This window comes from Pleurodeles waltl, chromosome 7, assembly GCF_031143425.1.
Source record: "Pleurodeles waltl isolate 20211129_DDA chromosome 7, aPleWal1.hap1.20221129, whole genome shotgun sequence".
Lineage (NCBI taxonomy): Eukaryota > Metazoa > Chordata > Amphibia > Caudata > Salamandridae > Pleurodeles > Pleurodeles waltl.
In genome coordinates this window covers 1,045,861,745-1,045,875,380 of record NC_090446.1, presented here as the reverse complement: position 1 = coordinate 1,045,875,380, position 13,636 = coordinate 1,045,861,745, and the positions used below count along the sequence as shown (strand labels likewise).

The window sequence follows — 13,636 nt, the reverse complement described above, 5'->3', positions numbered from 1 at the left end:
TGAAACACACATTGCCCCATTTGAGTACTAGTAGAAGTGTGATGGCATCATAATACTGTTAAAGCCCAGCATCTCCTTATGAACGAGGGAGATTTTGCTTTTGAAGAGCAGAAGACATTTATTTGCCTCTTCTGATGACTCGGTTCAAAGATCATAGACCATCTTCAAAGTCTAATTTGTTGACCTATTTTCCACCCTTCCCTACTGGTTGGGCATTGTTTGCCTTAAAGGCATGGCCAGAAATGAATTCTTTAAAAAAACTGCTATTTTAAAATGTTTAATGTGTACCCTGTGCCAGTATTTCTTTTCATATGTAGACCACACTTTTTTTAACATTTCAGTCTTTATTTAATGATAAAGAAAGAAATGAAGTTCAAACAACCTAATAAAGAAGAAAATAAGAGAAATGAATAATAATTGTATGGTGGGCCATCAGTAAAAGTAGAAGCAAGAGGCAATTATAAGGCGGGAATCATAATACAGTGTTTCAGCATCACTGAAAAACAGCATAGTAATATGTCAGTATGCATGAAAAGAGTTCTTATGGGGGCGTGGCCGAGGCGTCAAGATGGCGGTTGCACTTTAGAAGTGCTCCCGACCCCTCTGTCAATCACGCCCTATAATCCCCCCCTATCTCGCCCGCTGGTTTGATGCCTTGGGTGTTTGTGCAGTTGAGGGTTTTATATTGAGGGGCACCGGCTGGAGAGTGCCCCCCACCTGAGGTGGAACCCGGGGAGTGAGGCAGCCACGTGTGAAAATGGCCACCATCACATTGGTGCAGTGAGGCGCTGCCTGGGTTGCTGGTAGCGGCTGGGACTGGGCCACTTGAGAAGGTGAAGGAGGCAGAGATGGCACTCCGCGGCAGCTGCGCCCGGTATCCTGTGGCCCCTGGCTGATTTGGGAGGGGGTGAGGGATTGAAGGGGGGTGAAGTGGGTGAGAGGGAGTAGCTGAGGCCTGATCAGCCTGAAAAGGGAGCCGAAGGCCTGGTTGGGCTTGACGCACTTGCGCCGATGGAGGGAGGCCTTGCGGCGGGCAGCGCAGAGGAGCAGAGCGGCACCTGGAGGCTGGGCCCGGAGACTTGGCATTTTTCTTGGCGATGAAGATAGGGGGGGGGGGATGTGGTGAATTGGGGGGATTGGACTGAGGGGTGTGCCTCTTCCTCCCCACATAGGATTCCGGCAGGGCCTACCTTCCTGGGGGGCCCCAGCTGGGGCCGCAGGGGAGCCTGCTGGCGGCTGGTGAAGCCTTGCATTGAGGGGGTGAAGACTTGACGGTGGGGGTTGGAGAGACCGCAATGGCCTCTCAGTCCTAAGTGAGTCAATTGGAGCCACAGGGCCTGCCAGCGGAGGGGGTGGGGCTGGCTGTGGGGCATTGGCCCCCAAGAAGGGGGGGGGGGAATCGGACCCAGGTGGCTGGCAGAGATATTTGGCGTAGGAGAGGCAGCGGCGCAGTCAAGGAGAGAAGGGAAGCTTGGAGGTGCGGACCCACTGGGAACCATTGAAAGCAGGGGAGGGACCTAAGTTTGCGCAGGGGGGCGCTACAGATGCAGGCCGCGGACAGGAGCCTCCCTCAGGAATACCTTGCTGGAGTGTAGCAGGCGGAGTAATCAGCCGAGAGCCAATATGGGCAAGGCCAAACCACTGACATCTGCACAAACTAGCATGGATCAGTTGGACAAGGGCCCGGACCCGACCCCGGCTGGCAAGGGGGTCTGTGGAGTGGGTGGGGGGGGGGGGGGGTGGGAGTCCTTGCCCCCTGGAGATGTGACCACCATCCTTCAGGCCATACATTCCTCCCAGGCGGCAGTAGAGACAAAAATCGGGGAGGTCAGCGTGGATGTGGCCTTGGTGCATCAGGATCTGCGCAACACTACCACAAGAATCACAGAGGCGGAATCCAGACTTTCTAATGTGGAGGACGAAATGAGTACCCTTAAAACACATGTCACCCAGCTTCTTGTGCGGACATCTGAGCTGCACAACAGAGCGGAGGATGCCGAAAATAGCTCACAGTGCAATAACATTCGCATAATTGGCCTCCCTGAAAACACAGAGACTGCCTCCTGCCTAGAGGACTGGTTTAAATCCTGGGTGCCCTCGCCCTGCCTCACACCATGGTTTGCCATAGAGGAGGTCCATAGCGCGCTGGCGGGATCTCTGCTGAGACCAGTGATACTTTGTTTTTTCAACTTCAAAGACAGGGATGCAGTGTTGCAGGTGGCCCGCACTCATGGAGAACTGTGATGCAATGGAATGTCGTAGTTTGGACTCTTGCTCTGGGCAAGACTGCTGGTTAAAAGATGACAGTACTTTTGACTGTAGGCGACTATGCCTATCCTACAACAAATCGAAACTGTTGTCCCAACCTTACCGGCTCACTAGCAGCACCTCACCAGAAACACAATAGTAAAAGGTGATTTGTGGCAGCCTTTACACATGAACTCGAGAATCAGACATCTCAGGGAGTGTCGTGGTTAAACATAGATTACCCCTTTCTCACAGATATATCTTGTCTCATACAAACACAGGCAATGACAAAGATGCCGTAAAGTGTCAATAGTTTTTATTTAATATAACTGCAATTTGCAATAAGTTGCATGCGCTGCAATGATTAGGATAATGAATAATGCAAGAAACAGAATTGTGAAAACAAGAGCCATTATTACGAAGACCCCCACCATCTTGCAATGCATAAGAGAGACATACGAGATGTAATATATCCTAATACCCTAATGTGAGAGGCCTAACCTCCTACCTAAAGGAGAGCTGGGTTTGCTAAACCTAATCTGCCAATGCCATGTCCATGAGAGGAGCCCCCAACCCTCGTTACCTTGGAATGAGGTCTCTATCTCAGACTCCGCAGGGACACGAAGACTGGGTCAGCGTCAAGACGACGTGCAGCATCGATGTCAGCGATGGGTGAGATGCCCTCTGGTCAGAATCCCTTTGATTATCTGTCTAAAGTGCGATTTATTTTTACAGATCTGCAAGGACTCCTGACATAGGTGTGTTCCCAAACAATAGATAACAGACATGCTTGGGACGGCAATTAATATAAACAATCCCTCAAAAGTATAGAGAGGGAAAATCCCTAAGTGTGAACACCTACTGTTTGTTTGTCTTTGTTGCTTGTGCTTGACGCCTTAGCGTGGTGACACTGATAATGCAAAGCATAACAAGTGGCCTAACTATAAACAAGGCAGCCATCTTAGAAGAATTAAATAATTAAATGGGCTAAGACAGAACAAGCTAAGTAGGTTAAAAGTCACTAGGTGACGGGGCACAAGTCTGCAAGCCAGAGGCTAAGCTAACTCCTGTTATCCCATTAAAACGAACTAGGATTCACTACAGGAGCAAAAGTCCTTGTGTTCCCAGACTACACCAGGGAGGTACAACAGCAACGCCTCTCATATGCAGAAGTAAAGCAGAAAATGAGGGCAATGGAGATATCATACCGCCTTCTTTTCCCAGCTCACCTCAGAGTGGTACACTCCAACAAGACCCATTTTTTTTAGTCTTCTGCAGCAGCCTGGACATGGCTGACAGAGGAGATTCCACAGACAGCGGCTGGAGGCGGCCTCCGGTGGGGGCGGCCAGCGCCGGGCCTGGATCATCTGGCTACAGGACCACAGAGCCAGCGACGCGTACCAGGACTGGGATACACAGAGGAAGGTGAGGATCCTGGCCTGGTTCTCCCGTGTTGCGGCGGAAGGGGGGGTCTGCTGGTCCGGCCCCGTACGGAAAGGAAGATACAACGGAGACTCCAGGAGCGGCAATGGAACTAGTGGATGTGGGGCCTGCCCGGAGACCCTTCAGTGACTATGATCTGTTCCAGAGCCCGAGGCTTTGAGTGTCCGAGAGGAGGGGGGGAAGGGTGAGTCAAGATCAATATTTCCTTATGTCTGGTTATGTAACTGCCTACTGAATTTAGTCAATACATCCAGTATTATGGAGGGGTCACCGCAACTGATTAGATTAAGTTTGAGTAGAGCCTTTAAGAGTTAAATATTATTTTCCTGCAAGGCCGAAAGATGCTTCTGGGAGAAAGCCCATGTTGTTGTTGGGTGTTGTTGTTGTTTTCCTTTCACTTCAGAGACACAGGGTTTTAGACATACACCATGTTTAACATGACATCTTGATGGTCGGGCGGACGACCGGTCCACTTGCCCACTGTGCGGAACTGGTGGCATGACCCCCTGATCGCGGTGTCACTACGACATTCACGAATAAATGGTAGGACCAATACAGGTTCTCTCTTGGAACGTTAACGGACTTTTAGATACGGTCAAACGCACCACTGTCCTCATAAATGCCCACCATCAACATCCTGACCTGCTCCTGCTTCAGGAGACACACTTGCTTGGGAATTACTGTGCATTTCTAGTACGTAGAGGATTTGACAGAGTATATCATGCCAGGTTGACTCGAGAGGGGTGGCAGTAATGCTGCACAAATCCTTTCCCATGACGGTTGCGAAAGTACAGAGTGATCCCTATGGGAGGTTCCTTGCCCTGTTTGGGTGCATTGAGGGACTCACACTTAACGTTATTCGTGTCTACGCCCCATCAGCATCGCTGCACGCCGCTCTAAATGACCTTACCATAATACTCCTGGACTTGCCTCAAGGGACCACGCTGATAGGTGGAGGCTTTAACGCGGTCACAGACCCCGTGCGGGACGTGTTGGGTCCCCCACTGCACCATAGGCGGGTGGCGGCTTCTAACCTGGTGACCTGGATGGCATCCTTGTGGCTCTGCGATGCCTGGAGGACCTGGCACCCACGACAAGCTCGGTTTACACACACCTCAGCGGCACACCGAACGCAATTTTATGATAGACTTTGTTCTCCTGCCGGCTACAGACTGCAGCCAACTTAAGCACATTGAGATCCTCTCAAGGGGCATCTCTGACCATGCTCTCTTAGCAACTTGTACTAGGGTCCGCTTTGGCAGTTGACTGCCTGATGTGACAGCCGAACGCATGGGACTTACAACACAAACCCTTCGCCCAACAACTACAAGCAGCTATTCAGGAATTCAGCTGCAGGAGGTAGCAAACACTTTCACCTCTTACTACAGCAAATTGTACAAAGCGTCCTAGACGATTATCCCGTAGCACACCCGACAATTCTTGAACAATGTCTCCTTCCCAGTGTTGTCACAAACAGACATAGATATCCTTGATGAACCTATAACAGTGGAGGAAATAAGTGAGGCAATTAAGACAGTGGGGGCTGGGAAAACTCTGGGGCCCGATGGGTATCAACTGGAATTCTACAAAATGTTTACAGAAGGGTTGACGCCACACCTGCGGGCTCTGTGGCCCAGGTTGATTCCTTTCTGGACGAATGGATACGGCCACCATAGTGGTGCTCCCCAAGACGCAACTGCCGACCAGGTCTTGCGCAGACTACAGATCAATCTCACTTACTAACAATGACATAAAAATCTTTGCCAAAATTCTGGTGACCTGCCTTGGGAGGGTCCTGCCAGTTCTGATCCACCCTGACCAATGAGGCTTTATGGCCAACCGGAGTATGCGTCACTGTATACACCGTTTCCTTGTAGCTCTGGCTCGACGCAGTCCCTCTGATTTAGCATTCCTTTTTATTGATTTCTAAAAGGCCTTTGACACAGTGGACTGGGGCTATTTGAGTTCGGTGCTAGTCTGGGTGGGCATGGGACCGAGATTTCGCCAGATGGTCCAGGTCCTCTATATCAATCCAGTGGCCCGGGTATGGGGAATAATATGTTATCCTTTGACTTCTTCATTGGTAGAGGGACGTGTCATGGCTGCCCCTTATCCCCACTGCTATTTGCTCTGGCGATTGACCCCTTGGCGCGATTCATTAGGATGGACGCAATATACTGTGGGTGGAGGTGGGATCATACACCCGTGGACCGGGTGGCGTTGTACGCTGACGTTCTGCTATATATGGCAAATCCCAGTGAAACTGGTCTGCGTAGTCTTCATTTGTTGCTTTGCTTTGAAGAGGCGTCGGGCTTGCGAATGAACCCGGCTTAGTCGGTGCTGGTGCTAGGCTCCAGCACATGATTGGTATGACTGGCAAGACCAGATGCCTATCCGTCGACTGAGCTTTAAATATTTGGGGGTCTGGGTGACCCTCCTTCCTGAGCTGACATGGGCCCTGAACATGACTCCACTTGCTTCACAGACGAAGGCAGACTTGGAGCAGTGGCAGTCCCTGCCATTAAACGCTTTGGGCAGTGTGGCCCCATACAGAATTATGATTTTGCCACAGTTCTTGTATGTTCTTCAGAAGTTTCCGCTTCCGATCCCCTGCTCATAGTTTCGGGCTCTGGATATAGCTGCATCGGCCTTTCTTTGACGTGGTACGAGACATTGCATTGCGATACAGTACTGTTAGAGGGGTACATACGAAGGGGGGATGGGTATGGTCAACCTACAGCTGTATTACTTGGTGACAGAGTTTGCTGGTCATTAATGACTGGTTTAATGGTGGCTGGGCGGATCCCGCCTATCAACTTAAGTTGACGGCGTTGTTTTCCTTAGATATTGGCTATTCTTTATGGCTCTCCAGTCCCTCGCGACCTAGAACCACTGACCAAGGTTGTCTTTCTTGCCTGGTGGGTAGCTTTAAGGTGTACGCGCTGGGAGAATGTGCCCCCTTGTGGCACGTTGCCTGGCTGAAGGAATTGGCAGCTCTGCAGGGGTTTGGGAGGGAGGATCTGCTGGGCCTATCTCTGCTAGGGGATGTGTGGAAGGGAGGATCTATGAGATCCTTTTGGGACCTCCAGGGCACTCATCAACTTTCCCACACTCAGTTTTATAAATACCTCCAGCTTCGACATTTCAACGTCATGATAGCGCATGCAATAAAAGTCCTTATGTCCATCCTCCAGCACAAATTTCCTTTGTCCACAGGTTTTACACATAATGGGCAGTCTTCTGTTCAATGTTCGAACATCTTCCAAGGGGCGCTGATAGGCTCTTCTGAGAGAGCTTCTTTTCTCTAAAAGGCAGGGAATCTGGCAATAGATGCTGATAATAAAACTCAGAAAGCTTTCTATGAGAACTTAAACTCTTCACCCTGGCTTTGGTTGTTGAATCATAATTCAAAGGACTTAATATCCCAAAATTATTCATAAAACAAATTTCAAGTGAGCAAGAGCTTACACAAGGGATCTCCTTTCAGACTGAGGGACAAACATTACCTAATCCCATTTTAGGGTGTCTTTGATGAAGTATGATTAATAATCATGAGAACAAACAGTATGAAGAAGTAGTGGCTGGGCTGTATGATGTAGCTTTTTAGGGTGCACAGCTATGATCCTTGTCACTGAAACCCCAGGAAAAATAACAGCATTCTCTGCCTGCTGGTTGGGAATATTCAGAAAAGCATGGACATCTTAAATAAACAAGATTGTGTGACTTTTTCACACTGGTAATTAAAATCAAACGTAGAGATGATTGAATAGCGTCCTTATATAGAGTATGTCTATTTTAGTAGATTTATTTGAGCATATCTGTTTCATAATACTTAAGTCAAATTCATAAAACAATAAAGAGAATATGTATTTCTCTTGCTGTGTATATAATACCTTGTGCTAGTAATATCAGTATGCAGCCGCACGCATTACTTTGTTCACTCACAGGAAAGCAACTGTGGTGCCTCTTGCACAGATATTGGCCGTTCCATTCTAGTGCTGTAAACATCCAACTTGCACTACCCAATCTTGTAGGTGAGGACTGTTTTGAAGCAACATTAACTGGTATTTTATGTGTATTTGTTTTCAGAGGAACTATGATCAAGCTGATGAAGACACGAGGCATGGTATGTTGGTGCATTGTCTAGAATTTTCAGATTTGGAGAACGTTCTGGCAGTTAAAATATAATTTTTATTAAAAATGTAGAAAGCTGAAATTAACTACTTTTTCCACAAACTGAAGTGGTGAGAGCTGTATGCAGTGATTGGAACATATTATTATCATGAGCATAAATTATGAAATTATTTCTCCAGTAATGCCTCGGAATTTGTTGCATTTGATTCCATGACTCCTTTATACTGGTATAATTTATTCATTTTTGTAGCTCTGGGAAATTAAATTCATTAGCAGGGTTTCACCAAAATAGTGACACTGTAACCTAACTATAGAAACTTATTCCTTGTGGCATAAGGTATGAGGTGCCAAATGTTAACTGCAATGTTTAAGTGTGATCTCATCGCAGTTGTAAGAAGTTACCAACACAGCAGTGGGATGGAACACGTGATCAATCTGAAGGAGGTCTTTCCTTCAGGATTAAAATGGTTTAGTTCATCCCTGTGGCATCCACCTACCTATTAGTCTGTCTCTGCAGTGTATCTAGGGAGTTGCTGTCTGCTTCCGCTCATATTTAACTTTCCCATTGTTAATGTTCTGCAGATTGAAGGATTTCCATGTTAGTAAAATCTCAAATAGTAAAATTTGTCAGTTGATGCAAGATTTGTCAAAAAAATCACCTTGTATTTTTTAGCCAGTAATCTCACCAATTTGTTTGCACTCATTTTTGGCAAAGTATACTTCAAAATGACAACTTGAATCTCGCATAGCAAAGATCGATACTCTTTTGTAGCACACTTGTAAATATTCTTATAAATATACAGCAAATTCAGATCAGTAGAACGCAGGAATCTGGTTGAACCTTTACTTTTGATTGTATTTGCTGTGATAGCTATGTGCCATCATGTGGAGGTAGTTATGTAGAATGGATTGTAATTTCAATTGAAACAGTGCATTTGGTGGATGAATTGTGGTTTTCGTGGTAAAGGGTGTAAGTTATGGTTTTGTAACACTCATTGCCATTTTCAGGGTTTTTCAGTTGTATATTGTCACAGCCTGCACTTTAAAGCAGTTTTGGATTTTATTTAAACCTACAATATTATGAGCAGAAGGCATCTTCTCTTTAACACTTTTCTGTTATTTATTTGTTAATTGTCTATTACATTCACCTGTCCCTGCTCCGAGTATGCCACAGGCACCCTACCTCTGCTTTCATGAATGTAAAACTACCTCTTTGGGGTGGGGAGCCTGGCATTTTGGGCTTTGCAACCAAACCCTCTCTGGCTGCAGAATCTGGGCCCTGTGGATGTCTGTTTTCAACCCTTTCCTGTGTTTTGAGACACCAGCACTAGGTTTGTGATACCAAGACTGGTCATGAGGGCTGGTGCACAAAACATCACAAACACTGTTAAAATCGGCTTTGTTCTAAATTTTGAACCGAGTATGGGTCTTGTGACCCACCTCACATGGGGTTGGGAGCCAGGGAATCCTTCATCTTATAGGAATGTTTTATTTCATGCTGTGTGGACCAAGCAATTTGTCCTGTATTGGTGTTCATAGCATAAATCTTCCTGTTCTTGCCAGGCAATCAGAGCTTTTTTTTTCTTTTTCATTTTTTATTAAGTTTATCAAACAGAGAACGCCCATCTCACAAAAAGGGCAAAAGCAATGCTTTGCATAGGTCCATGCTATAACCAAATACCAGATATATAGATCAGCACATCCAGTAGTAATTGCATGGGGTGTTCGACCCCATGACCCAATTGTACAAGTCCAATAGCTGCACCATGAGTAGGAGTGTTGATATATTGGCCAACACAAGGCCAGTAACAAATTCCCCCAAAAATATTCGTAGGGCTGTGGAACATATCCACAACAAACAAAGAGATAAAGAAAAGGTACGGATAAAAAAGAGATGCAAGAGAGCAGTGTAACCATCCATTTCAACAAAACGGCCATGGTACATGAAAAATAGAAACAGGAATCAGAACTTCTATACATGTAGCAATATGCAGCTCCCATCTACAGCCTCACAGGTTAGACTCCAAAAAGGAGCGCAGCGGCGCCCATATATCCCTAGGCCGGGATCCCTTAGGCATCAACTCCCAATAGATCATTGGTTGTTCTTGGCAAAAAGAGCTATCTCGCAGCCATTCAGATCGTCGAGGGGGCCGGCCGCGTTCCCAGCACATCGCAGCCTTGCGCTTAGCCAGCAGCAGCAGCAGGCCCACCGGTCTCCTATGAGCCGACAGTATCGCCTCAACATATCCAAGAAGCGCAAGTTTAGGGGTAAAGGGCAGAACCAGACCAGTCATCTCCCCAATCATACACAATCCAAAAAGGGAGCACCTGGTCTTACATTCCAGCTCGAATAGCTGTAACGTTGTTGAAGGTTTTTCACCATAAGTTGGTGCGGTGAATGCCAGATCTCCAGACACGTGTTTCTGGCTTTCGGCCGCCATCAGCGGAGAGCAAAGTGTGGCAGACGGGGTTGCTGGAAATGCTGCCTAAACGTAGTCTCAGGTTTTTGTACCACTCAGTAGGCGCACAGGTGCTTCACCAGAGCTCGTCAGCTCAAAAGCTCACGGCTGCCGTTAAATACACAATCCAAAAAGGGAGCACCCTGTCTTACATTTCAGCTCGAATAGCCCCAAAGCATTATGATAGATGCAGTCATTAGAATGAATTTGAATAATATTTCAAAAAGTCTTTCACCATAAATGGGTGCAGCAAGTGCTGTAACGTTGTAGAATGTTTTTCACCATAAGTTGCAATACCTCAATACAGTAAGTGCACACGTCCGCACAGCACCACGCTAGATGTAGAAAATCAGCATCCGGGCCATGACACCTTTGGCAACACGAATCCGCGCGCAGGCCCATACCATGCAAACCAAGTGGAGAGTAGTACAAGCAATGCAAAAATTTGAAATGGATAAGACGCAGTCTATAATTAGGGGATAGCACCCTGATATGAGTGCAGCATTTCCTCAGATATGGCCTCACCAGTATCAACTTCCCATTGCGTCTTTGCAGTAATTTCAGTTCCCTTCTGCTCACAGTTATATAACTTAGTAATGATCTTGCGCGGAGACTGCACACGATACATCACCTCCAGAGCCTGACACATCAACGGGGACTCGGGGAGGCCATAGAAACTCGCACGGAGCATCGCGCAGATGCGCAACACATACAGCTGATGCAGCGCAGTGTCTCACCCATCCTTCAGTGCCATCTCCGGCGCGGCAAACCGCCCCTCCACCAACCAGTCTCCCAATGCAGTTAAGTTCGATTCATGGAGAAATTAGCGCAACCTCACATCCCAAAACATTCGCTCATCTGCGACATCAAGTACCAGCATCGACGGAGCGTAGGGCTCTTGCGCACACCAGCTCGGCACAATAAAGCGGTCAAGCTCTAGCAGTACAAGCCTCAGTATCCACTTCATGCGGCCTGGGGTCCCGACCACTTGCGATAGTCCGTCCGGCCAAACCGCATCACTTTCTAGTGCAAGATGCGGTAAATATCGAACAGGGCGTATCGAATAATATGCAAATTGAGCCTGCGCACAGTAATAGTAGAGCTCCAGATCCGGAGCAGCAAGGCCGCCCAATTCAAATGGTAGCATCAACTTCTCCCAGGAAATTCTGTGCTGCCCGCCCACCCAAGCTAACCATATCAGCGCAGAGCTAAGTCTCTGCAGAAAGCTTGCAATAAGGATAAGAGGTAGATTCACAAACAGGTATAGGAATTTAGGCAGCACCACCATTTTAGTGATAGCAATACATCCAGTGAGTGAGAGCGGCAGCAAGTGCCACACCTCCACCCTGTCTTCCAGCCACGCAATTGCCTTACCATAATTTTCACACCAGAGAGTCTCCACTTCTCCACTCAGCCAAACACCCAAGTAGTGCACTGGGCCATCAGCCCATCCAATCGGATACCGGGAGGGAAAGCGAGTCGTTCCCACAGAGAGGGGTAGCACCACAGATTTGGACCAGTTAATCATGATGCAGGAGAAAGCGCTGAACCGCACTATCTCATCCAACAGTACATGAAGATGATTCCGCTGTTCGCGAACATACAGCGCAATATCATCTGCGTACATCAATATTAATATAGGGCGTTGGCGGAACGCCAGTACTCTGTTATGATGTTATCTCAAGCACGCCACCAGCGGCTCCATTGCAATTGCGAAAAGCAGCGGAGATATAGGGCACCCCAGGCGAGTCCCCCGAGCTACCCAAATGGAGTCCGAGATATTAACATTTATCCGCAGTCTAGCAGTGGGATCGGAGTACAACAGGCCAATCAAATCGCATGCTCCTTCCCACTCTGGCAAGCAGCGTGAACAAGTACTTCCACGCCAGTGGATCTAAAGACTTGGTAGTGTCCAAAAACCCCGCTGCCGCATCTTCCTCAGCTTCAATTGTACTCGCGACAGCGAAGTACATACGGAAATAATATGACGTAGACCGGCCAGGTACAAAACCAGACTGGTCCGGTAACACCAGCTTTGAAAGCAGAGGTTGCAATCGCGCCGCTATCATCTTAGTTAAGATTTTGTTAGCTATATCAATCATGGAGAGCGGACCGTACGAGTCGCAGCTGCACGGATCCTTGCCTGGCTTTAGAACCGTGACAATCAAGGCCTCACAAAGAGAAGCGGGAAGAACCCTAGTCTCCATAGACTCCACGTAGACCTCCAAAAGGTGAGGTGCAAGGATATCTGCGTATTCCTTATAAAAGTATTGAGTCAAACCATCCAGGCCAGGCAACTATTCCCTGGCAGACTGCGAATCGCCAATTTGACCTCCTCTTCTGAGAAGGGGACATCAAGATGGGACCTATGAGCATCATCAAACCAGAGTAGGCTAATCTCAGAGAAGTAGTCCTGTGCTGCTTTAACGTCCAGTCCCCTTCCCCGGGCCAATTGTGGCCCGGAGTACCCCATCCCCCAGTACCTTTTTAAATGGGGAAGGGGCACACAGTCCCCCTCCCAGGTCCGGTGTCGACCCTGTTGACCCCATCCTTTGGGGCCTGGCCAATACTAATGGGGAGGGGGATCACGCGCCCTCCCTCCCTGAGCCAATTGCAGGCCTGGGGACCCCATTCCTTAGGGCCCAGCCAACAAAGGATGCATGTCCTTGTGCCCACCCACCATATCTTTGTTTGGACTGCGGGGGAGCCCAAGGCCCTCAAAGCCTCAGCTGGCTCCCTGCTTCCACCAGGAGTCATCATTGCTCCCCTCACTGGGAGCAGCTAAAAATGCTGCTCCCTGTGGGCGGGAGCAAAATTCACATCTGTTTCCCTGTGCACATCACTGTGGACAGGGGAACAGATCTGAAGTGTACGCTCAGCTGGCGGGAGCCTTTTTTAAAGCTTCTGCCAGCTGTGAGTGGACTTCGTGTTTGCCCTTGCTTGGCCAGAGCTTTCAAATTGCTCCAGCCAAGTTTCCCTGGTTTCCCTGCACAACTGCGGGCAAGGAAACTGCTGTGTCCCAGGGGTGGGCGCCCTGGGACATAGCTGGCTCAGGAGGATGGGGTCCCTAAGTCCATTAATAGCTCTGGAAGGTGGGTTACACGGCCCTCTCCCTTTTCTAACTACAGCGGGGCCCTGGAAGATGGGCTCCCCAGTGCCAAAATCAGCCCCTAGAGGGGGGAATTCTGGTCCCCCACCTCCTCTTTTCAAATACGCCAGAGGATGGGATCCGTGGAATCAAAATCTGTCCAAGTGGAGGTCCGCCCCCTACTTATATTGAGCCGGTCCCCAGGGGATGGGGTCAAAAGGGCTGAAATCTGTCTGGGAATAGGGGCTACATGCAACACAGTTGT

At 48.3% G+C, this 13,636-nt stretch overlaps 1 protein-coding gene across 8 annotated transcripts in view; it reads left to right on the top strand.

Annotated features, from left to right (window-relative positions):
* HELZ (helicase with zinc finger) overlaps positions 1 to 13,636 on the top strand; it is a 1,413,339-nt gene that overhangs the window by 85,305 nt on the left and 1,314,398 nt on the right. For all 8 annotated transcript variants that reach the window (XM_069199901.1, XM_069199892.1, XM_069199898.1 and 5 more), the window contains one exon: positions 7,780 to 7,816. In XM_069199901.1, the coding sequence (XP_069056002.1) occupies positions 7,780 to 7,816 (37 nt within the window). The remainder of the gene's footprint in view (positions 1 to 7,779; positions 7,817 to 13,636) is intronic.